General features: G+C 38.7%; 1 protein-coding gene and 1 long non-coding RNA gene across 5 annotated transcripts in view; one reads left to right on the top strand and one right to left on the bottom strand.

Moving 5' to 3' along the window:
• The window catches only part of GNAL (G protein subunit alpha L), a 198896-nt gene that overhangs the window by 46117 nt on the left and 129217 nt on the right, over window positions 1-23562 (bottom strand). For all 3 annotated transcript variants that reach the window (XM_075084647.1, XM_075084648.1, XM_075084649.1), the window contains exon 5: window positions 15166-15263. In XM_075084647.1, the coding sequence (XP_074940748.1) occupies window positions 15166-15263 (98 nt within the window). The remainder of the gene's footprint in view (window positions 1-15165; window positions 15264-23562) is intronic.
• Window positions 1766-9206, top strand: LOC142053284 (uncharacterized). Of its 2 annotated transcripts, none has more exons than XR_012659158.1 (4): window positions 1766-1881; window positions 2574-2917; window positions 4376-4475; window positions 7110-9206. It is a non-coding gene; the product is annotated as an uncharacterized LOC142053284 (long non-coding RNA). The 2 variants fall into 2 exon arrangements; XR_012659157.1 differs by having other exon boundaries at window positions 4410-4475.

Raw genomic sequence — 23562 nt, forward strand, 5'->3', positions numbered from 1 at the left:
TCAATAGGCCTACATTCAACCTATGCAGATTACATAGAAAAGTATGAAGTTATTAAAAAAAAGCCAAAGGAGGCTTGGGCATAGTACATAGAGGCAAATGATTAATCTGTCAGGAATAAAACAACGCACAAACCAAACAGGGTGAAGCAAAGAAATGGATCTGCAGATACTTTTAGTAAGTGGAGAGATGTAAGGGAAATACGTCATCCAACAAAAAGAGTTGTAATTTAGATCAAGACAACAAGTCAGTCATAGGTCTACGCACTGGCACAGAGGAAAAAGGATAATGCAAATAAAATCCAAACATGCTGGATTCTGCTCAGAAAACTTCCAGCCAGTGTTGCAACAACTGTTGCACGTGTGTAAGGTGAGAAAGCTCTAGAAAATAAGGAGTTTTTATGTTGAAATCTCTCCAAAACAGTGCAAGACATGCCTCTGTCTCCATTTTAAGAGATAAAGCTGATAAAATATCAGCAATTCTTAACTTGCCAAGGGTTGGAGAGCACTGTTCTTGTCCATCTTTCTTGCGGTGGGCTTATCCACTGTTTTGGACAAAGATGGCATTAACACACCTGTTAAAAGATAAATCCTCCCCAGTGCTCCGAGATCCACAGGAAAAGACAACTACAATCAAACTTATTAGAGGCAGAATGAAACTGGGACTTTTCACTTGAAAAGCCTATTCTATTTTTCCTCCGGAAAAAGTGTATTGTGTTCCTAGCCTACTCACGCAGAAGATACTCATATTCTGGAACAACAAGGCTAGATGAGATGAAGAAACCAGTCTGGCTTTTGGAGAAAGATGCTTGTTTTAAGCTCATCACACAGGCTGAAGGGTTCAGAAGATTAAGTATTTTGGAACTCTCCTTCAATTACTTCCTTCCTAAAGAAATTAACAGAATATCTATAGAAAATTATTTTTTGCTGAAATTCTTTCTCTGTTGTTAAAGGCATTTCTTTCTATATTTCAGTTTCTGTGGTCTTCTCCTTTAGATTCATGATAAAGTCACAATAACGATACTAGTCTAGCTTACTGAAACTGCCTTTTAGCCAGGCTTGCTAACTGCTTGGAATGTAGCTGTGTATTTACTCATGTTTCTGAACATTCACCTGTGCTGTGCTGTGCTCTTCATATGGTGCAGAACCAGAAGATTCCCCTAGCAAAGTTTCTCTTTGGTTGTTTTCAGAATGTTATGTGGTAGTGGGTTTTTTCCCCCATATTGATTCTGCTCATTTTCACCAGGACATAGATTAACCCCCCCCAACACTGCACAGTCTCATACATTTAATATTATGCCTGTTAACATTAACAGTAAACAGACGTAAGAGCCTACTAGCAAGGTTATGTGTTGGTCCAGTGCTTTAAGACTCTCCATTCCTGTGTAAAAATACCTATTGCTTCAGTATTTTTCCTTCTTTGTAAACCCTGTATTTATAATCTTTGCCCACCTGCAATCTTCTCATCTTCTTTTTATTCTCTATATATGTATAAATTGTTTACAACTTAAGTAAGGGTTCCTAAACTAGTTCCTAAAATCAGTTTTAATAATCATATAATCATTCTTTCAACATATTGTATATTATGATGAGCTCCCTGCCAGAGGTACCGAATCCTGTATTTATAAATAAGATAACCAATTTCTATGAATACCCTTTAATAGATGTCTCACCTTTGCCAGTTTTACATAAGCTAATTTTTTGATTATTACTTTTGAAGTACTACCAGGTCAAAAACCTAAACTCTTGCCTGTGTTGGCCGGTACTGAAAGGAAGCGATGTGCACTCTGCTCTCCCTCTGCACGACAACCTCCTCTGAAGAACCTCTTGCCTTGACGTGAGACCCTACAAACATCATCTGTGTACGAACTACAGTGGAAAGAGGTGAGTAACCAGTGTATAACACAAGTTAAAGAAGAAAAAAAAAAAAAAAGAAAAAAAAAAAAAGGAAAAAAAAAAAATAAAAGCAAGCCAGAAAGACTTCCATGTAGTTCTCAATAGAAAATGAAACTGGGGGAAAACTAGTGACTACAGTTGACCTCTCTCTCTTTTTTTAATCAATAGTAACAATGCTGATGTAATGAACTATTACTTCATACTGGGCCTTGCCAGTTCTGTAGAATGTAGCAAAATGTTTGCTCACTGACATTTGTCTCTTCAGAGTAAAGCTTTTCAAAGCAGACTCCTGTATGTTCATGGAGAAAATCTAGAATACGGCAAACTTGCTGAAAAAAAGGTTTCTGATACCCTGACAATGTAAGGTAATAGGCCAACAAACGCAGTGACAGTAAGAGTAATTCTGGATAAAGAAGCCCCTTTACCAGCAGAGCTTACTTCTACATTTCCTAACTAGAATAAACCCTAGAGGCAATAGTGCTCTTTAACACTCTACTGCTCTTTAACAAACTGTTTTTAATAATTGCTATAGTAGTGTTGGCAACTACAGGTCTGACATAGTTGTGCCAGTAAGTAAGTGGAGGCCAAGAAATTACACCCATGCTGGTCATTAAACTCCTTCACAATGTGGTTGGAAAGAAACTTAATAAACAATAATTATCCAAAATCTGTACCATCAGACTTTCAGGATGCTGATGTCCAGATTGCAGATGTTCCCAACCCCAAACACATTCTTCTAAACCAGAAGAAAGGTATGGAAGCCTTCTTTTACAGAGACAAAAAATGGCAAGGAGGCAAAGGCAAGGAGTCAAGAAATGCATCAGCAGGCTTCGGCCAGAAAAACGTTCTTAAATGTTATTTGGATATTCAGCCCAATTCCTTTGCTGTGACAAAGTATTGAAAAAAAAATAAATTCACCCCCAGCCTCCTCCAAAATGTTCATCAGACGAAACTAAAGCTGAAAACTGTTCTCAGAAAACCCATGCAACTGATTTAAAGATTCACCTTTTCCTGGCATTAGCAGGTAAGTGTAACTGCTTAAGATCATCCCTCTTTTTTGATTACAAATGGAGGAATTGTCAGGGGAGTAGTAAAACGAGGAGAAAACTAATTTTTGAACCAATTCTAGAACAAATGAACTTTCACAATTTTTTTTCTGGAAGACAATTATTTGGTGTATCCATTAAGCAGGAAGTCTAGTGATACATTTTGTACATATTTTCTTTTCCACTGCTTAATTTAGGCTCAAATTAAACTTTGTGTAAAAACGCACCATTATAACAAACATTTCCAATTAAATCAGAAAGAATACTTTTACAATAGACACAACTGAAAAAGTTTCTCCAAAGTCAAATAAACTTTTAAAAAATTCTGGCAGCATCATTATTGTCTTGTATTAAAACGAACAAGATTAGCTTTAACTTAATTACGAGAAGTAAAGAGACACCCTTAAACTGCTTAGTCTCCCAGTCTGACTTACCTTAAAATTGGGATTACAACCAAACTGACAAATACCACGACTGTATTTTGGTTTAGTCTGAGGTGTAAAATTTCGTTTTCAAGCACAGAGGCTTAGCCTTTACATTTTTCCAACACAGTGTAAACTGTATTTTATTATCTTATTTCTTAACTTCTACATTCCACCATCTTTCTTTTTTCAAATCTGTTTGCGCAGCATTAATTTAGAAAAACACCGCCACCCAAACCCTGGCTTCTTGTAGATCCTAACATAAACAAGGCTGTGTACATATATTAGCACAGAGGAGCCCATGAATTCAGAGTCTGGCCAGTGAGTAGTTACTTAAGGAAGAAATATGACTCTTGGCCTTCCGTTATCCTGTGGCGTGAAAGTGTCTACTTGAAAAAAGAAAAGCCGACCATCTCTAAGTGAAAAAATGTATGTGGCATTTCAGGACCACAAGTGTAAATAACTTGACAGTATCCCATATAACCTGCCATCAAATTTTCAGTGCTCTTATTTCTTTTTTAAGCGTCCAACTTACAGTTATTATAGTTGTTATACAATTGTATTATATGAAATTTATATGCAAGCGTTTCACAGTAGGTTAGGTTTAAGGCAACAGAATATGGAAAACACTTTTCTCTAGAGCATAGTAAAAAAAAATCCCACAGAAAAAAATTAAAATACATTTGTGTTACATAATGATAAGCATATTAATAGGTTGATGTATTCTTTAACCAACTGAGAACATGCACACACTCGACAATGAATTGTAAATGAATGGACTGAATTAAATTCTGTATCAGTCGACATAAGCTGGAGAAGTGGAGTAAATATAAGTGACTCTTAATGTTCCCTGCAATATAATGAAGCTGGCTTTGGTCATAGTTTACTCTTTCTCCCACGCATACACTGCAAGAGTCTTAAACCAAGCACAGCATATAAATAACACCAGAACTGACAGAATGACCTACAACTTCCTTCTGAAATCTACTCATAAATCCTGCATGCGGATTCTAGATAACCAACATCTGCAGTTTTATTTCATTTGAAGATGCTGACGCTGAGCAATGATTCACAATCAGGACTTCTGGAGTTAAGCTGTATCAGCATGATTACTGTAAGTGATGCTTAGTTTTACTCTTTGTTTGACTTGATAGTAGGGAATACACAGGTTTTAAGGTTCTCTTTCTTGGCAGTTATCTGTACTCTAGATAGACATCAACTTTCAAGGCAGCTTTTAAAGTCTGCCTGTTAACTTTGTTATCTTCCATTCATATATTTTTAAAAGATCTCATATTTGTAGCACACAAAATTCAAACAAAATGTCCCTCAATGAAGTCGAGTCCTACAGAGAAGCCTTCCCTTCCCCCTGCTCAATATCCCAGATTCTGGCCATTTTCACCAGTCACACTGGCCCACTGTGCCAGTTCATTGACTCAGCGCCTTACCGGTACCTATTCACTTGTGTCCCCACTGCTGTGATACAAAATGAACATAGCCTTTCCTCTTTAATAATAAATGCAACAGAATGCTCTTTCTTTGTTATAAAGGATATTAAGGCTTTAAGAGCATATATACTGAGGGTGATGCTGAGTGTCTCGATTCTTTAGCAGGTTTTTACTCAGGCTTTAAAAGGGCTTGAAGTGTGTATTGCAAATAGAATTGCAGTTTACCTCTACAGAAGAGATATGGAAAAACATACCTCCAAATTAAATATAGGCTACTAACACAGAAAACTAAATGCAGACAAGGTCAGCTGACGGACCTATTTGCAATCCTCTAATTCACTCAATGGATTGTATTTCCAAATGGGGCTGAGTTGCTGTGTTACACTAACATGTCCTGCACCTACTATTACACCGTGTGTGCAAACAGTCAGGAAAAAAATTAGGAAAACCATTCACCAGGTGTTCAGGAAAAACTGAAAAATATTGTTGACTAGGGACGAAAGAAGTCTTTCCTCAACAGCATAAAGTCAGCTTTGCTGTATTTTTCAAAGGAAACTAGATACGCTTAATGGAACATCTTAAAAAGAGTCGAAGTGTACATTCACACATTTGTCATAACTTTGCTCGGTCTTTAGACTTTGCTTGGTCTTTAGACTTTATTACTACCTTAAATTGAGGGTAAGGAATATTTGATGTTTTTCTACCTTACATTTTTAACCTTTTTGGTTTTTCTAAAACTGCAGAAAACAGACCATCATGTGTACAGAATGTGTGGGAAAATGTATGGTTTAATTTTATGTTTGAGCAACCCATCTATGACTGTTTAAGGGCTTCTCCAATGGTAACTAGTTAATAGGAAAAATATTTGTCATATTAATTTTTAGAAGACAGAAAGGGTGCTGTGTTTATAAACTATTTTCTCTCATTTTTAAATTGAGAAGTATTATTGTCTTCTCTAGATATGGAAACTATTTGTGAACTGAAGTGGCTAAAACAGGCAGGTACATGCCCATATGCCATATCGGCTATTTGCAAACAGTATTTTCATACTGTTACTTCCTCCAGCACGAAGGCATTTTGGGGGTTTCTACAGCTGCTTCTTCTTCATATTTTTGTACTTCTAACTGCTAGTGCTATAACATCATAGTCACATTTTCATTACCAAAATTAAGATAGAATTTGTTAGGTCTAATGATTTATTTCATAAGTGAGTCCAAAAAGGGGAACAACCAGGAAGAAAAAAATCACAGCAACAGACAAAAAGGTTATTTCAGAGAATTCCCAGTGCATATTTTAAGAAACCACAATTCTGCCTCTCAAAAGTGTGGTCTACTAGTTAGTAAACAGTGAAAAATTTAAGAATTACACACTGCAGAATGACTTTTGTCCTACCTGGCAACCACTTCTGTTTAGAAGACTCATCAGTAAGACTAAAGTAATTACTCCATAATTATAACCCCTCTCTTTTTTTTCTATCATTAAATAAAAATTTAGTGGTTGGTTAGGGTTTATAGTTTAAATCAGGTAAGTGGAGAAAACCTGTTCATGAATTAACCAAACAAAATTTGCTTCTAACTTATGTAATGATTTTTTAAGGTTTGAAAGTGACACTGCATGAGAGATCTTAAAAAGAAAAATGAAGAAACTTCATCATCACAGTCAGTTGTTTATATATGAACCAGGACAGAATTTTAGATGGAAGAAAATAATATTAGTATAGTTTTCCCATATCACCATCAAAAATTTAGTTACATGAGGAATGAAACATTTATAATGAATACTTTTCCTAATTTTTCTAAGTAAAAAGTATTTGTCCTATATTTAATAAGTAGTTACGGAATTTAAAAAGAATTACTGCTTTAAAAAATATTACTTTCTAGCTTATAATCAGTGTGTTTACCTTAATTTATCATACAACCATCCACATTTACTTCACCATCCACTATGATGAAAGAAATTTTATTAAAGACAAAAAGCAAAGATGAAAAGGAGTTCTGAGTTATTTCACACCTTCTGGCTCTAGTCTGCCAATAAAAAGCATGTTTCAAATATGAAGCCGAAGCCACAGTCATACTACGTTACATTTGAAAATAAATGTTACCGCCATGTGTGAAGGACACCAGAAATGTTCAGTTCATGATTCTTTGATAACTATACAAGACAACTTCTCTCCTTCTTCCTACTCCTTCAGCTACCCCTTCCCACTCTCCCTCTGCTCCTTTCCTTTCCACAATAAAAACATGATTTCAGCAGCTGTATTTCACAGGCCTGCTCCCTTTCAGTAAGCCGCCTTACTTTCTCAGGCATGCACAAAGAAATACCAAGATGTCTTCAAAGTATGCAGCGAATGGAGAAAGCACAAACAGGACTCTGCAAACCAAAGCTGGACGTGTCACGCTCTGGGATTGACATCTGCACAAAGCCACTTGATTGCCTTCCCTCTCTGCTTCTGTTTTCTCTACATGGGCCTAACGGTCCTAGCAAGAACCAAGTCTGGCACTGGGATTGTTAGCGCACAGGTGGCATGTTTCGAAGCAACAGGACATCAAAATCTTTCCAACCACAGAGATGGCGGTGTGTCATACACTGTAGTGCTCCCAGGCGGTTTGAAAAGGCCGGCAGCTTTGAAGGAAGTAATTTCGGGTTTTGTCTCAAATGATGTCAGATACCACTCTGCTGCTCCAGGGACAAAATGAAAGACTTATGGTTCCTTAACAGTTTTTCCCTAAGTGGTGCTGATACTCTGATTATCGATCTCTGTTACTTGTAAATTTAAATATAGATTGCTGGATTAATGATTTCACAGAAAATAGGTCTGCATAAACTAGAAAACAGTCTCTTATTCAACAGTAACTGCATTTATATTTTCTTTCGCAGTTCTGTCATGTTATATGCAAGACCATCAGGTCAGATTCTTTTGGCCTCTTGTTGGTCGTCTTCCCAGAGAACATAAATGATGAAGAAACTGTTCTCGGCTCCTTTAGCTGTAGAGAACAGGGGTGCTATGGGGCTCCTGCCATCCAACTTTGGAAGACACCGATTTTTGGGAGACCTTTACTGCCTGGGTGACTCCTACACAGCAGTTACTATGAAGAAAGCTGGGACAGGCCATACAAAGAGAACATACAAATCCACCTGAAGGTACCAATTCCATGCATCTCCTTTCACAGAGACATATGATACGGGATATATCAAAAATGTTTGATGGGCTGCGACAGTCAGTCGCTAATTGATACAGCCAATTATCCATTACAGATTATGCAAAATATTAAGTGGTTTGTAGAATTTTCCAGCAAAATTTCAACTCAGATCTCGAGTGCCCAAAAGATTATTTTTCTTCATGTTCCAATGTTCTTAAATTAGACAAAGCTAAACAGTGTATGCCTACGGAGAGCCCATGAACAAGTACACAAAGCAGGGAATAATCCCTAGATTTAATTCTATATATGTTGGAAATTATAAAACACACAGAAGTGCTGAGATGATAGAAAGCACCTCCTTCCTACTCTCTAATGATAAGGAGAAAAACAAAAAGCAATTCGCTATTCTGCTACCAAAGCTGGGAAAGCTGAAGCCTCATACATTGTCAGAATAAAAAAGACTGCTTGATACCATCGAGACACTAGGAGTTATTACTGTATATGGCACTTTCAAAGGAGACGGAATTAGGAATGAATAAAGACCTTGGCACTGAAAAGGTTAATACCGAGGACGACTGGCACTGCTGCAGGTGGATTGGGCTCACTGACAACTAGTGCTGGGAGGGCACGGCAGGAAGGACTTAGCTGTCCAGCCATCGATACAGTATGTGTGTGACCTGTCTCTGTGAGAACTTCAGCAGAATCCAATTTGGAGTATGATACAGCCAATCTTCCAGGAAAATCCCTAGAAGAAGTAGTTTAAGTAACAAATCATGAAGTCACACTAAGTGAAAGTATGCGAATTGTACTAATGCTCCTATTTATTTACAGTCATGTGTGTAGCCTGTGTACACACCAACACACCGGACTGAAGTGAAACACTAGACAAAAGAAGCAGATAATGCTGAGGTAAGTTTTCCGACCTCAGACTGTAAGAGCTAATTCAGGGACGACTATGCCCATGCTAGTAGTTAAACCTAATCTCTGGGAGAGCACAAGAAAAGTCAGAAATACGCTTGGTTTCAAGAAGTGCTGCTGTTGAGAAAAAAAAAAAAAATCTGTTTTCTCACATCAGGAGTTGAATCTGTGGACAACAACACAAAGAACTTCTTTTTTTTTTTAAATACTCCACCTAATACCAGGATAGATGCCTCAGAAGTTGGCTGAAACCCTTCTCCAAGATAGAATAACTGCAAAGAAAAAAGAACTTGATGTGTGTCTTTTCTGTGTATATTAACTCAAATAAAAATCAATATTCTTTGGCCAAGCTCACATCCCTTGTGTTTGCTTTCCTGAGAACTTGCATAATCAAGTTTTATTAGCCCAAATGTTTGCACAGAGACCAATTTAGGCCTTCACACTTAGGTGTATCAGAAGTCGTGTATTTTATCACCAGGGAAAGAAGGTTGATAGACAAACTGGGATAAAGTATTGTCTGAGGGCAGGGTTCCCTTAAACCTTTGGTTTACTTCCTACAGTGAGGAACTCAGTGAGCCGAAGTACAACCCTTCCAGTCAGGGACGCCCATGCATGCACATGCTGTTATTTCATGTGAATGCAATGGGACAACATTCAACTCTGGAACTTTCCAATACACCCGAATGCAGTTATTTTTTTTTTCTAACAGTGATGCCTTGAGCAAACTGTGTGTGACCTAAAAAGAGAATTCATAGAATCACAGAATGTCTGGAGTTGGAAGGGACCCACAGGGATCATCAAGTCCAACTCCCATCCCTGCACAGGACAACCCCAAATTCACACCATATCTCCAAGGGTGTTGTCCAAGTGCTGCTTCAATAGCGTCAGGCCTGGTGCCATGACTACCTTTGTGGGGAAGGATGGATGTTCTGGTTTTTGTCTTTTTTATCCCCTTTCAAAAGTGCCTAGTTCTGCTTGTCTACTCTTCTGCTCTAAAACTATCACCTGACAGTGTCTAAACACTGTAAGTATTCCTATCAACTAGTTTTACCCAGTCAACTGAATAACTGACATGTGATTAACCAAAACTAAGATAACTCAAATCTTACTTTATCAAAAAAATGGACAGACATCACCAGACTGGGGGACGCCTGGTATCCCCCAGTGACAACTGATATTCTGCAAGGTCTTCAATTTCACTGCTGTCCAAGGGCACAGGTGTTAGATATCCAAGCAGAAAGTAACTTCAGTGGCTTTTCTGGGATTGCTAGAGCATCCACCAGTTAGCACATGGTATGGTTTGCAGTGAAGAAAGGGGGCTTATAATACATAAATCATTTCACCAGCATTAGGATGAAGTCAACCCACTTACATATATAACACCAAACAGGTGGTTACAACCTATAACTCCACCTTGTGGTATGCTATTAGTTAAAAGGGAATTTTATACCACTTCATTGCCAAATATATTAATTTATTAAAATTTATGAACTTTATAAAGACACATGAAAAACTTGTCAACTCTTTTTCTGGGTCTTGTTTTATATGAAGGTCATCTCACCTGGACCTTTATTTGTTTTGATCTGTTCTACATTCATAGAAATTTGCTTTGCAGTTCCCTTCCACATATATAATAGAATTTGGGCATTCAGTAACTAGTGTGAAGAAACTGAAATATTAAAAAATGGAGTTGCATTCATCTTACAGGAAACTGTAAGGGACAAAGTATACCCTCAGCAAGTTTGCTGATGATACCAAGCTGGGAGGAGTGGCTGATACACCAGAAGGCTGTGCTGCCATTCAACGAGACCTGGACAGGCTGGAGAGCTGGGCCCAGGGGAACCTCATGAAAATCAACAAGAACAAGTGCAAGGTCCTGCCCCTGAGGAGGAACAACCCCATGCACCAGTACAGGTTAGGGGCTGACCTGCTGGAAAGCAGCTCTGCTGAGAAGGACCTGGGAGCGCTGGTGGACAGCAGGCTGACCATGAGCCAGCAACGTGCCCTTGTGGCCAAGAAGACCAACGGTATCCTGCGGTGCATTAAAAGGAGTGTGGCCAGAAGGTTGAGGGAGGTTATCCTCCCCCTCTACTTCACCCTAGTGAGGCCAAATGTGGAGTACTGTGTCCATTTCTAGGCTCCCCAGTTCAGGAAAAACAGGGAACTACTGGAGAAAGTCCAGCAGAGAGCTATGAAGATGATCAGGGGACTGGAGCATCTCCCTTATGAGGAAAGGCTGGGAGACCTGGGTTTGTTCAGCCTGGAGAAGAGAAGACTGAGGGGGATCTTGTCAATACTTATAAATACCTAAAGGGTGGGTGTCAGGATGATGGGACTAGGCTCTTTTCAACAGTGCCCAATGACAGGACAAGGGGCAATGGGCACAAGTTGGAACACAGGAAGTTCCAGCTAAACATGAGAAGAAACTTCTTTCCTGTGAGGGTGCCAGAGCAGTGGAACAGGCTGCCCAGGGAGGTTGTGGAGTCTCCTTCCCTGGAAATATTCAAAACCTGCCTGGGTGCCTGCTCAAGCAGAGGGGTTGGACGAGATGATCTCCAGAGGTCCCTTCCAACCCCTACCATTCTGTGATTATGTGATTTAGCTTTTAGAAAACTGTCCCAGATTTACAAGAAATCTTTAATGAACATATTTCAGTCTATTATTTAAGACAGTTCAATGCAAAGACAGCACTGATTCACAATCTGAAAGCCCCTTATAGACCTAGAATTTACTGAATATGAAGTATGTGAATGTGGACAAAATCACAGTAGTTCAAAATAAGGTTAACCAAAGTAAGGTGTAAGATTTATCATCATAAAAAACCCAAACTGCTGAAGTCTAGATAAGTCAAATGGGGGCACACCTAAATCAAATAAACTTTCAAATTAAATATAATTTTTTGAAATTAAACTTGAAATTTAACTTGAAAGAAATATTAAATCAGAAGACAGGGAGAACAATAACCTGCCAGTTTTATGATATTAATCTTGAAAATATATGAAGGTCATTAAGGAAAAAATATGGTTGGTGGCCATGCAATCTTCCTCCTCCAAGAGTTACATAAATATCTTTGTAGTTAGCAATAAAAAGCAATTCAGATCTTTGCTTATGATACATTTACCACTGTCAGACCACAAGGTCTGACCTCCGGCTTGGTCACAGATTCGTAATTTTTTACAAATATCACATGATATTACCAACATGACACTTAGAAGAAGTGCAGATACATGGAGAATCATGTAGGAATATTAAAATAGTCTGACAAGCAGGCCCTCATCCTTGTTTCTGTGAAGAAACAGTACCCTGGTAATTTAAAAGAGCATTAACGATCAAGGAAAAGCAACTTTCAGGCCTAATGTAAATAAAACATTTGCCTTTGTGTCTTTCTATTACCTCTGTTTCCAGAAAAATATTTCTCCCACACTAATAAAGAAAATTAGGTTAAGTTTTAAAAATACAGAGGCTGTGTACTGTAGCCAAATTAAACTATTCCAAAACACACTGTATTTGTAACTCACTCAACAGTCAGCAAGTTGGGCTGATGACGTTATAATTTGCTAATAATGTTTTCAGTATTTTAAGTCATCCTCCCAACTTGTATTCCAATGATATCCTTAACACGTTAGGATTTTTTTTTTGTTTTGCTTTGGGTTTTTTTTTTCAAGCAGTGATGACCTACTGATAATGTTCTTCCTTTACTATCAAGTAAATGGTTAGGATTTAGCTGATGGTTTGGGATGCCTTCTCCCAAAGCCAGTGTAATGAAAACACTGCAGATGTTTCAAAATCCCAGAGTAAGCATGTGTATCAGCATTATACTCCTTCCCTTTTTTCCTTTACCAATTCAAGTTGACCATGGACAGGTCCTGAGAGAGATGCCATCTGCTCCTGCTGAGCTGGAAAGAGCACCCTCACAGTTAGTATTTTCTAGGTGCACATAAGAAAACATATGTGCATATGTGCATTCTAACCTAGTGTCACATGCTCTGTCAGTTACAAGGCGGACATGACCCCACCACTCCGAATAAGGTCCGCCCAGTGCTAGCACAGAAATGTTCTTCTGGGTAAAGCAACTACTGCTGTTGTGCAATATATAAATACATGCCTGCAGCAAAGACACAGCAACTTTTAAATCTCCTTTTCATCAACTCTTGGTACCACTGTAATTTTCAAGGAATGATGGAGGGGCAGATAAAAGTTGGGTGTATTTTTAGTATCTTCTTTCTGTCAAGATTACACTTCACCATTTTAAATCATCAATACCTGTGAGAAAAAGGCTGTTTGATCAGACCAATGACACAGCTATTCCCAAGTATCAAGTCTCTGCTCTAAGACTGAAGGCTTGTAAACGTGGATAAATCACTCAGCTGTTACATTTTCAGCTAGATCATGAAATGGAAAGCACAGATAGGCTCAAGGGCTATTTAAGTATCAAATACTATCTCATGAAATGTCTTGAAGGTGAAGAATTATGCAAGAGTTATATTTACTACTATAATAAATAATCTCAGAGTAAAGAAAGAGCAAGCCAGTTAGAAGATATGGAGGGATGATACACAGAAATAAACCCAGTAATGTTCCTTTAAGCCACCAGGAAAAAGGGTGGTAGGATTTAGTTTTATGTTTCAGGACAGTGGACTTCATTCTAGATCCACTTTCTTCCCCATTTGTGTTTTGGTTTTGGACACAACACAAGACTTAACATTCTTCTCCTTGTCAAAGCCTGTAGATAGGCATCATTTTTTTAAGGGAAAGCACAGTACTATTAACACTATTATTCAGTATCTTCCTTTTTTGCCCAGTCCTTTCAGCAACATTTTCCAAAGCAGGACTGTGAGACACATCGACCTTTACTGATCAGTAAAGTAATTTTACATTCATCTATTTTAAATACATGTCAGTATTCAATTTTCTTGGTCTGATGTCTTATTTGAGTGAATTAATAGACATCATAAACAGTCAGTCTGGACTTTTCAGCAAGCTCAGATCTGTACCATGGCGATGGTGGTGGGTGAGGGCAGAGGGGAAACACACTGATCACAATTTAGGACAGCTTTCTGGGTTTTTTTGTGTACAACCACAGCTTTCATTTCTAGCCTCTCTGGATGGTGAGCAAATGCCCAACTTTTGGTAAATTCAGTCCGCTGAGGTCAAAGGAGTTTCTTCCTACACGTATGTAATGTTCCCTCGCTTCCATGTGCTGATGAATCATTACTGCATCCTTCTCTTTCCCAAAAATAGTCTGGAAAGAGGGAAAATCAGCTATGACCGGCAGCACTGAAATTCCCCATTGCGGCAGAAGCGCAACAAGTCCTTCAGCAGCATGGCCCGTTTCCTCTGCTTCAGCCTTGGCACTGAGCAGAGAGGACAGAAAAACAAAACACTGAGCACTACAACAGGCTTGTGGGCACTGTTGCTGACCATACTGCCAATTAGACAAATCATAACACACTAGAGTGTGCTCTCTGAAAACCCTAAATCACATAGCAACTGTAAGAGTATACATTTTCGCAATAGCAGTTCACATGAAATGTGTATTTTTGGTTAAAGTCTAATTCAGAGCTGGATTATTACCGAGGACAGCGGAGTTTTGTAGCCCTGGCATGTTAATATACTATTTCCTGATTATTCTGTTTTTATCAGGGTGCTGTGTATTTATGATTTGCAGCTTCACAATCTACTACACATCTCTTTTCAGAGCATTTCCAATCAGATGAACCCGTTTAAGGATTATGACTCTGTTAGGCACACACGTAGAGCTTCACTTGATGTATATGAAGGAGAGAATACCAACTGTACGTCTATCTTTAATTCAATACTACTTATCACTTTTTTCTTCCAGAAAATATATTAGTAATGCAGGTATGCATCCGGTTAGGTAAAAATCTCAGAAGCTTTAATGGAATGTGAAAATGTGGAGCAATTTCAGCACTGTCTGTGTCTCAGAATTTAAAACAAAGCATTTTCCTTAGATTGTCTCTACATTTTTTAAACTTAATAGTTTGAGTTGAAATTATTTTATGTAAATCTATTTCAAATGGAATAAAGATACTTAAAAATGATTTAACTTCATTTTTTCATACTAATCTTTATTGTCTGTTAAATATTTAGCTGTATACTAATGGCAAACTATGATAAAGCCATCAATTACTTTTTCTATACATGCTCAGCTTGTACAGAGAATTGAAATGTTAATCGCTGTATTGTAAAACTTACAGATCTTGCTAATAAAAATATATTTTCTAACTTGTTCCAAATGATTACATTCTTGGCTATTAATTCCATAAAAAGAAATACTTACTACTGTGCACAGTCAATCAGTTGATATTCGTTTGACCTCTCGAAGCATGCCTTTACGCCTTCATCATCCCAGAGCTTTTTTGCGTGTTCAAAGAATTCCTGAAAATTGGAAATGCAACAAATAAGAGAACATTTCTCAATCTTTACAACCCCCAATCTACATGTATTGCTCCGTCCCTCCAACATTCATGTTTTATACTTCAGCAGAATGATAGATTCTTCTTTAAAGAAGAAAAGTAAAAAACATTTATTAGCAAAACTGCAGTAAAATATACTGAACATAGGGCCGCTGACAGTTTCCAGTACATGATAGGTAATGAAGACTGTTTCAAAATTCATACTAATCCATATATAAAATTTACTGTAAGCACAAATGTTACCTAGAAGCATGCAAATTTAATTTTTAACGGAATTTATGCTTCTGACATGGAAAAGGCATAAAAGTGATGCAAAAAGCTGCTCAGCTTACAAACATTAGCTTCCCAGAGAAAGAACCGGTCTGTAACTTTAAAAAGATTGTGTAATTTTTCCTGAAAAACACAACTTTCCACTGCTTGGTATTTTCTCATGCAACATAATAATTTGACTGCAAGACTTTCAGAGTCTTTGCTCAACACTGCTTCCTCCAAGCAGCCGCCTGGCACAACATGCTTTTGCTAGCTGCTATCCCAAGCATCCCAATCCAGAAATATCTGCTGCTTATTTCAGAATTATTTGAAAGCAGAATCAAAGCTGTTCTTGGTGATGGTGAAGCCATAGCTCCATTGTATAAAATGCACACACACAGAGCGGTAGGTCTGACCCTGCCTACTGGCTCCTCTGCTCCTCCAGCCCCTGCCACCACACGCTCCAGCTTGTTTTAAATCTGGGAGTCCATTTTATGTTATATCATTACTGGTAAGTCAAACCATAACTGAGTTTTTCCAGCTAAAGCCTTCTAAAATCTGATGAAGAATGGTTACACAAATTAATATTTCCTTTATTATATGACTGAGTCTTTATTCCCTCAAACCAAATTGTTAAAGTAATACATCAACTTAAATGCAGAATTTGTTTGTAATCTCTTAACACCTCAACAGGGCTAGTAAATCATCAGAGTCCTTTGGGCAGTCATATATTTGCAAAACCTAACAACTGGCTTTTCTACAGTTCAATTTGGCTCTGTGTAAAATGTCAAAATGTTGTGTAAATACTGAATTCTGAAACTTCCTGAAATTGTTTGCCAGTCCCTTCCCACACCTTTTCAAACTAAAAACTTCACTCAGTTCATAGCGAAAAGTTCGTAGAGGAAGTTCATAGTGAAAGACCTTGGCAGCACCATAAGCTCACTTTTACTCTGTACAGGTTTCCCAACCTTGCACACCCGCCCTGTGAAGTGCCCCAGAAGGTGACACTCCGCTCTTCAGCAACTGCCTGGGACCTGCTGGCTACGTTTTCAGGGACAGGCAAAACACAAGACAAGATTTTCAGAACAAACTAGTACTGAAAATTATTTAGTTAAGCTTTGAACATGGCTACAGAGGTCCTGAGTAACCCCAGAAATGCTTTTTTCTTTCAACTATATTGTGTACAATGTATATATATATATAAATCTATTTTAAAAGAAGATTTCAAAATTTCAGAGAAAAGGAGATGTTAAAGCAGGCATGAAAAACCTTTGCAGAAAGTCTTGGAATAAGAGAGGAAGCAACACTAGAGATTGGCAGATGCTTATTCTGCCCTTGGAATTTATTTCTTCACCATGGTGAGGATATGTTTATTTTGTCTTTGTTATTTTAACGACTTATGTAATGATTGTTTAAAAGGCTGCAGATCCACCTTTTGCAGTTATGCTACGGCTATTATAAACTCTGTGTTCCTAAAGCAGAAGGATAGCAAAAACAAGCTCAAGAAAGGACAAGATGTCAAACTAAATAAGGAGAAGGAGATAGAGGACACAAATAATGGAGAGCACTACTACAAGAAAAAGGAAGAACTGGAAAAGTCAAAATGATCAATACCAGAAAACACGGAACATTCCTCAGACTTGGAGCTTATGCCTGATTAATACTTGGGGCAGCAGCTGAACGTATCTCACTTGCTGGTGTCTGTCTCCAAAGAAAGGGATTGCCTTCCCAATGGAAAGAGTGAGTTCTGGATAAGTGCCAGGGTCCTGAGGCCAAAGGACCCTGCTCTCCCGCCCCCTTTGATGGGTGTGTGTAGAGCTGTGTACAACCTCAGCCATCCCTCCTGCCGCTGCTCGCTGCTGCAGATGCGGGGGCCAAGCACGGCATGCCCACCCTCCCCTCCTTGCCATCAGTTGGTGGGAATTCCCACACACCTGGAAAGCCATCTCTGAGAGGAACCTACATCTACAAAATGGCCCCATTCTTCCCCACGCAGCCTAAGGGAAGGGATGGGAAGAGGAGAAGGATGCCAGTGTGAAAGCTTCTTTTCCTGTGGGGTGGGATGGATTGAGAGAGGGCTGAGGATGTAAATAAATGCGTAAATAAAAAAAATGAACAAAATTGCATAGCTTCAGCAGTTTCTAACTTCACTTCTGTTTTTACATCCTCTGTATGAGCTTTATTTACTCTTAAAAATCTCTTCTGGAAAAGAGTCAATCTTTTCAGCTCAGCTTCTGAGACCCTACAAATATGTCGTAAATACAGGGTTTCCATATTATACGCTTCAAATATTTCCACCTGACCATTATACCTCAAAGCAGTATATTTAAAACGCCTTCCACAGTTCTGGTCCAAAGCAAATCCTATAAAACGGAGCAATATACTTACCTCATTAAAATGTACCGATCTACTGCAGAGGAGTACACTTGCCTGCAAATTGCCTCCCACACAGCTACCCGATCCTTCTTTCCCAGGTGACTAAAGCTTTCCAGAAAAATCCTGCTTCATTTCCAGACACCAAGTACCATGATCCAACTTTTCACACTTGTTTTTAACCCATTTCTCATTAAATTGGTTTAAGTTCTTCAGTATTGAGTAGATCTTGTTTCAGTTCTTCAACATTTTTTCTCCTCAGCTGCTGAAGGCTCCCATTGCACACAGTTAAGCACACAGGATGATCCTGCTCATACATGCCAAACAAGTCTGGAACCCAACCTACTCTGCATTGCAGGATAACATCTATCAGATAGCAGTCACCACTTTAGCTTCAACCCCTGCAACCAAGTCCCCTTTGCCCAATCGGCCTTCCAGCAACCACTCCATGACCTCCAATCCCCACGACTCATTCCTATAGACCCCAATGCTTGTCGCCTTTTCCTCCTGCCATGGCCACATCATGGCCACCTCACTGGGCAAGCAGGCACTGGTGAGCTAACAAAGGTGCAGGCTTTGGGCTAAGCCGTCCCTGCAGCACCTGCTCGTGGGGCTGCGGTATTCTTGGGGTGGCAGCCACATTCGGCAATGCCTGTCACTGGGAAGAGACAGAGCAATTCAAAGGACAGAGAATTCAGATTTGCTCCAGCTGATAAAGGAAGATTGGCTAAACCTTTTCAGTTAATGTTTCTGGGGGGTGGGGAACTACAGACAAAACTTTACCTTAGGTCAGTACAACACAAACAAGGTATTAAGAGTCAGTCGTGACCTTAGCAGATTACGTTTTGAGATGGCCAAATTAAGGACTGCTTAAGAGTCTGACTTCTGGGAAGCAGCTATTCAGAAGTTCTTAAAAGTCACGAGCCAGGCCCTTTAAGAAACCTCAACCGGGACAGCAGAGAACAGGGACATGGAAAATCACTAGGGGCATCTGATGCACTTGGTTTGCTAGCACATGCAGCTGACTTCTATCGGATCAAAGACACTGAAATCTACTAAAAATATTTAGTGTACTGAAAAGAACCAGGAATAATGTACTACGCCTGAAAGCAGAAAAACACCTACATCATGGCACGTTAGTGAACACCAAACAAAACAGAGCTGTTATATCCAAACTCTTCCTTAGGGACAGACGCATACAAATATTTCCACTGATTAATATACATATAAAATAAAACCATTAATATATTTTTAAATCTAATTTTTAAATTAGAGCATTAGAGAAGTAAACGATGATGTCTCAGGTCTCAAGAGTTACAGGTCTCATGAATTACACGTACTTTTCGCTTTACACACGTTAATTTACACCAGTTTCCTAAGAATTTATAGCAATCATTAGACCATAAAATACCAAAGTTTTGATGTGATCAAAATGAAGATGTGACACACAATGTCTCAAAGATTTACTAAGATAAAATTATCTGGAAGTTTTCTACCCTTCCTGAGAAAAACTCAGCTCCGCATACCTGAGCTTCCTTTTCATCAGCAGATCATTTTTGCTATACATAAATATTCACACATCATCTAAAAATCATGAAGTGACATAAGCAGATTATGATTCCTTATTTTTTCAGAACAAAATAAGTTAAGATGCACACGAATGTAGAAACACTCTGAGCTGATATGACTGATGTAAGCAGTATTGTATTTTTACTACATTTTAAAAAGGTCTTGTAGAAATATTTTTACTCACCTATTGCAAGGTAGCATTTTTAGGTTGAAAAAAAGAAGGGACTATATTCCTGTGCAAAACATTCCAAGAAACCAATACAGATAACAACAACAACAACAGAGGCACTACAGCTAAGCCTCAAAGCACTGTTTTTCAACTTTGTCCTACTAGAAGTTACAGCATGTTCTTGAAATTTATTTTTTCTTATTTTGGAAATAAACTTATTTATTGGTAGGTTACCCTAGAAACCACCCCCCCCCTTGTAACTCCTACAAAATTTTTTCAAGTAACTAAAAAATGGACTTGTTTCACTTTCCAGCTGCCTAAATTGGGAATAAATAGTGATGATTAAAGAATGACATATCTTCATGAACAAATCTTTATGTATTTTGGAAACAGAACTTTTCATCTAATTGCTTTACAAACCACAAAAGTTCATGTTAGGTCAGGAACACAATTTTTATTCTATTAAGATTCCTTTCTGTCTTCCTTCCAGATGGAGCATACATTTAATAGCTATCCTGATGTCACCTTTCAGTCTCCCAGAAATTGGGATGTGGAAGACTGCACTGTATTTTCTATTCTGCATATTTCTTCTGTTAATGTATTGTAAACCTGGAAGCAGATGCTTTGATCAATGTGAAATAAGATTGATCTCCCTCAAGCCTAAATTCATGTTCTTATTCTCCTAAGCTTCAGGACTGCAAGACAATTTCGTATCTAAAACACATATTAAACCTGTCTGATTAGCCTGACAACCACTTAAAGAAGTGGCAAACGTTACATGTTTTCATAGTTCTGCCACTGTGGGTGTGAAATGAAGTAGTCACTTCTATTCTGAGTTTCAGTTACTACTTCTTTCATGCACTTAACCAAACAAAAAGTAAATCATGCAATGCATTAAAAATTCCCACCCTAACACCTCCCAAACTCCCAAAAATGACTGCAGCGCAAGATGATCCACAGAATTCATATGGGAAGTACGTGCCTCCCTACCGAGCAGGGTGTAACCCCCATGTACTTCCCAATACACAGGACAGGGAGCATGTAGGCAGTCCCAGTCTACCATCCACTCAACTGTGGAAAAGTTTTGTGGAATAAAAGAGTGACAACTGATGGGTAACACTGTAATATCATAAGGATGACACCCAGTGGAGTCAAATTAAGGTTGCATAGGCAAACTACCTTCAAGGTTTTCTAAATGTGACATATTTGACTCTGCAATCCACACAATATCCTTTTAAGCATCCTTTTCTGTGTACCACACCTGAGGTCAAAACTGAACCGGATCCACCAGTCTGCAGCCCAAGCTGCTGAGCGTGGCAGCAACAGCAAGCAGCAGGATGCTGTGCTGTTATGGGGAAGGATGGGCAGCAACATGGTCTGGGAGAGATGACTAGGAGGAAGGACTCCAACCTAACACCTTCTCCGCTTCCCTAAAAGCTGTGAGGAAGCCCTCTTCCGCACGATGCCCGGGGAATGACCAGAGGGACAGCATCCTGGGCAACGGGAAGCTCAGCTGAGCTCCCCTGTCACGCTCCAGAAAGCTTTGCGGCCGCCGGGGCTGTCACAGGTGTCTGCCGCCGCGCTGCCTGCAACAGACTCCACAAATCAGATTAGTGTATTGGTATTCTGCTGGGTTTTGTAGCATAAACCATGAAAAGTAACAGAAGAATGGCAATTTCAAAAAGTTCATATTTCAGCCAAGTAAAACCTGGAATTTAACAGGATAAAGCGAAAGCTACATTTGCAGCTCTAGGAGTCTTATGCAATCCTCTGCAGTCTCTACTCACTGCAAACAGTTCTTGGATACTTACATTAAGATTAGGGCAATTTAAATTTAAGAGTTCCATTCCTGTATCCATTAGGTTCTGCTCTTTCTTGATATTAATTTTCTTATTAATTCAAGACTTGTGTATTTGAAATCAGAGACAAACTTTCCCAACATTGCTGTTTTGACTGGGTTCCACTTTATATTTAACTTTCTCTTCAACACAACTGCTAAGAATGAAGGGGGGGAAAAAAACCAAAGGAGAAGAATGTCTGTGTTTCTAACACAACGACCAATATAATCATTAGAAAGCTACAAATCTGGTCAAAGGAAGAAAACTACTTTTCCCTGCGGAGGCTACTGATGCATCCCAGTACATTGGGTATTTCTACAGTCTGTCATCGTGCTTACCCTATATAAGCATCTCTGAATCTCCAAATAGGATGGTACTGCTATACACAGTAGTGTCATAATCTCTTGGCGTCTTTAAATCACATATGATTATCTTTCTAGAAAATATACATAGCAGCTCAACATTAGATAACCCAACAGCTGAGACTTTTTAGTATGTAGCAAAGAAGAAATCACCTCCTTTTTGTTTTAAGAATGTATAGTAATACTACAAATAACATGTAATAAAAGTGGTAATGCAAACCTGCTGAGTGAATAATCTTCAGGGAATAATACTGGGGCTCAGGGTGAATGATGAGAATACAAAAAAAGGTACTTCTACGCTATGCAATGAATCAGGTAGGCCGTAGGGAGGTGAATTCAAGTCAAACAAACAACCTTTTATTCCCATTTTTTGTATAGTATTTATTTTCCATTGCCCAGGCTTTTCTCTGCAATGCAAGACTCAGAGCCCATAGAAAAAAAATATCTAAAAAGCTATCTGCATGATCTCATATACAGAGGCGTGGCATAGGCAATCTTAATTTTGAAAACCTGTCTTTAAACTTGAATCTTAACCCAATGTTTAACTGAGGCGGTTGTAAACTGATGTTACAAGAAACCCAGAACGGACAGTGGGCAACAGTTTGCCCCAGTGCCTCCAGTTATTACTGGTTTGCTTGTGTCAAGTGTCACAACTTGTTTTCTATTACAAATACTCTTCACCCCCAAACATCTACTGAGTGCAAGTGTAAGCTGCAGGAATAAAAATTTTTAAATGGACTTAATGCAGAAATTATGGGGTAAAGTACCAGGTAAGACACCCAAGAGAGAAGGAAGCCTGCTCAGTTACCCCTTCCACAAACAAGTACCGTCTCTTGATAATCAGCCTCTTGTTTATGAGACAAAAGTGTCCCCTATGGCTCTGCCAGCTCCACTTCTTAATCTTTTATGAAATGTTCTGCCTAACAAGGGAACTGTTTTGCTGTAGGTATACAAAATGCAGCTGCTCGAACTCCTAATGCCTGCAACAAAGACAGGCAAACAGAGTTACAATTTCAAAACAAAAGCAGAATACATGATTTGAATTTTTCCAACAGCAGTGGTGTCAAAACCTTCATTAGCACCCAAGCAATAGCACGAGAAATACTGAAACCATGTAGGAGTGGTCAACTGACATGCAAGGACCATGCTTAACAGTAGGATTCAGATGTTTCTAAAGCACCAGCTCTTATGGTAGATTAATTATACAGAAACCTTCAGGAAAATTACAACCTCCACCCCCTGCAAGGTATTTTCTGTTGTAATTTGTGGGTGTGCAATAATCAATGCAATTACTTTGCTAGTTAGTGACTCATTCTGATAGGCAAAGCAGCTGTTTGGCCTCTAACCCCTAACTTTGAATCTATCAAAGAGAGTTACAGAACAATACATCCAGATCTACCTTCTCTCCTCGTTCACTGGACCTGTTTTGCCTTTTTTTAGGCTGGAGGCAACAGCCTTGAAGCACGATCAGTCTGCACTAAGTGTAACCTCAGTTCATTAGAACCAAACATGGGAGGATGGTAAATACCACCTTCACAGAACACACTTGTGTTGGGGCATCATCTTATGTTCCAAGAAAACAAAATTAGTTTATTAACTCCTAGAAGAATCTTATCCAGCTTGGAAGTGCAAAGAAAGAGGCTCGGGAAACAAACAGCATTTATAAAGCTATAAAAGCACCATTTTAATGTAGCTACCACA

Source organism: Phalacrocorax aristotelis, chromosome 2 (assembly GCF_949628215.1).
Source record: "Phalacrocorax aristotelis chromosome 2, bGulAri2.1, whole genome shotgun sequence".
NCBI lineage: Eukaryota > Metazoa > Chordata > Aves > Suliformes > Phalacrocoracidae > Phalacrocorax > Phalacrocorax aristotelis.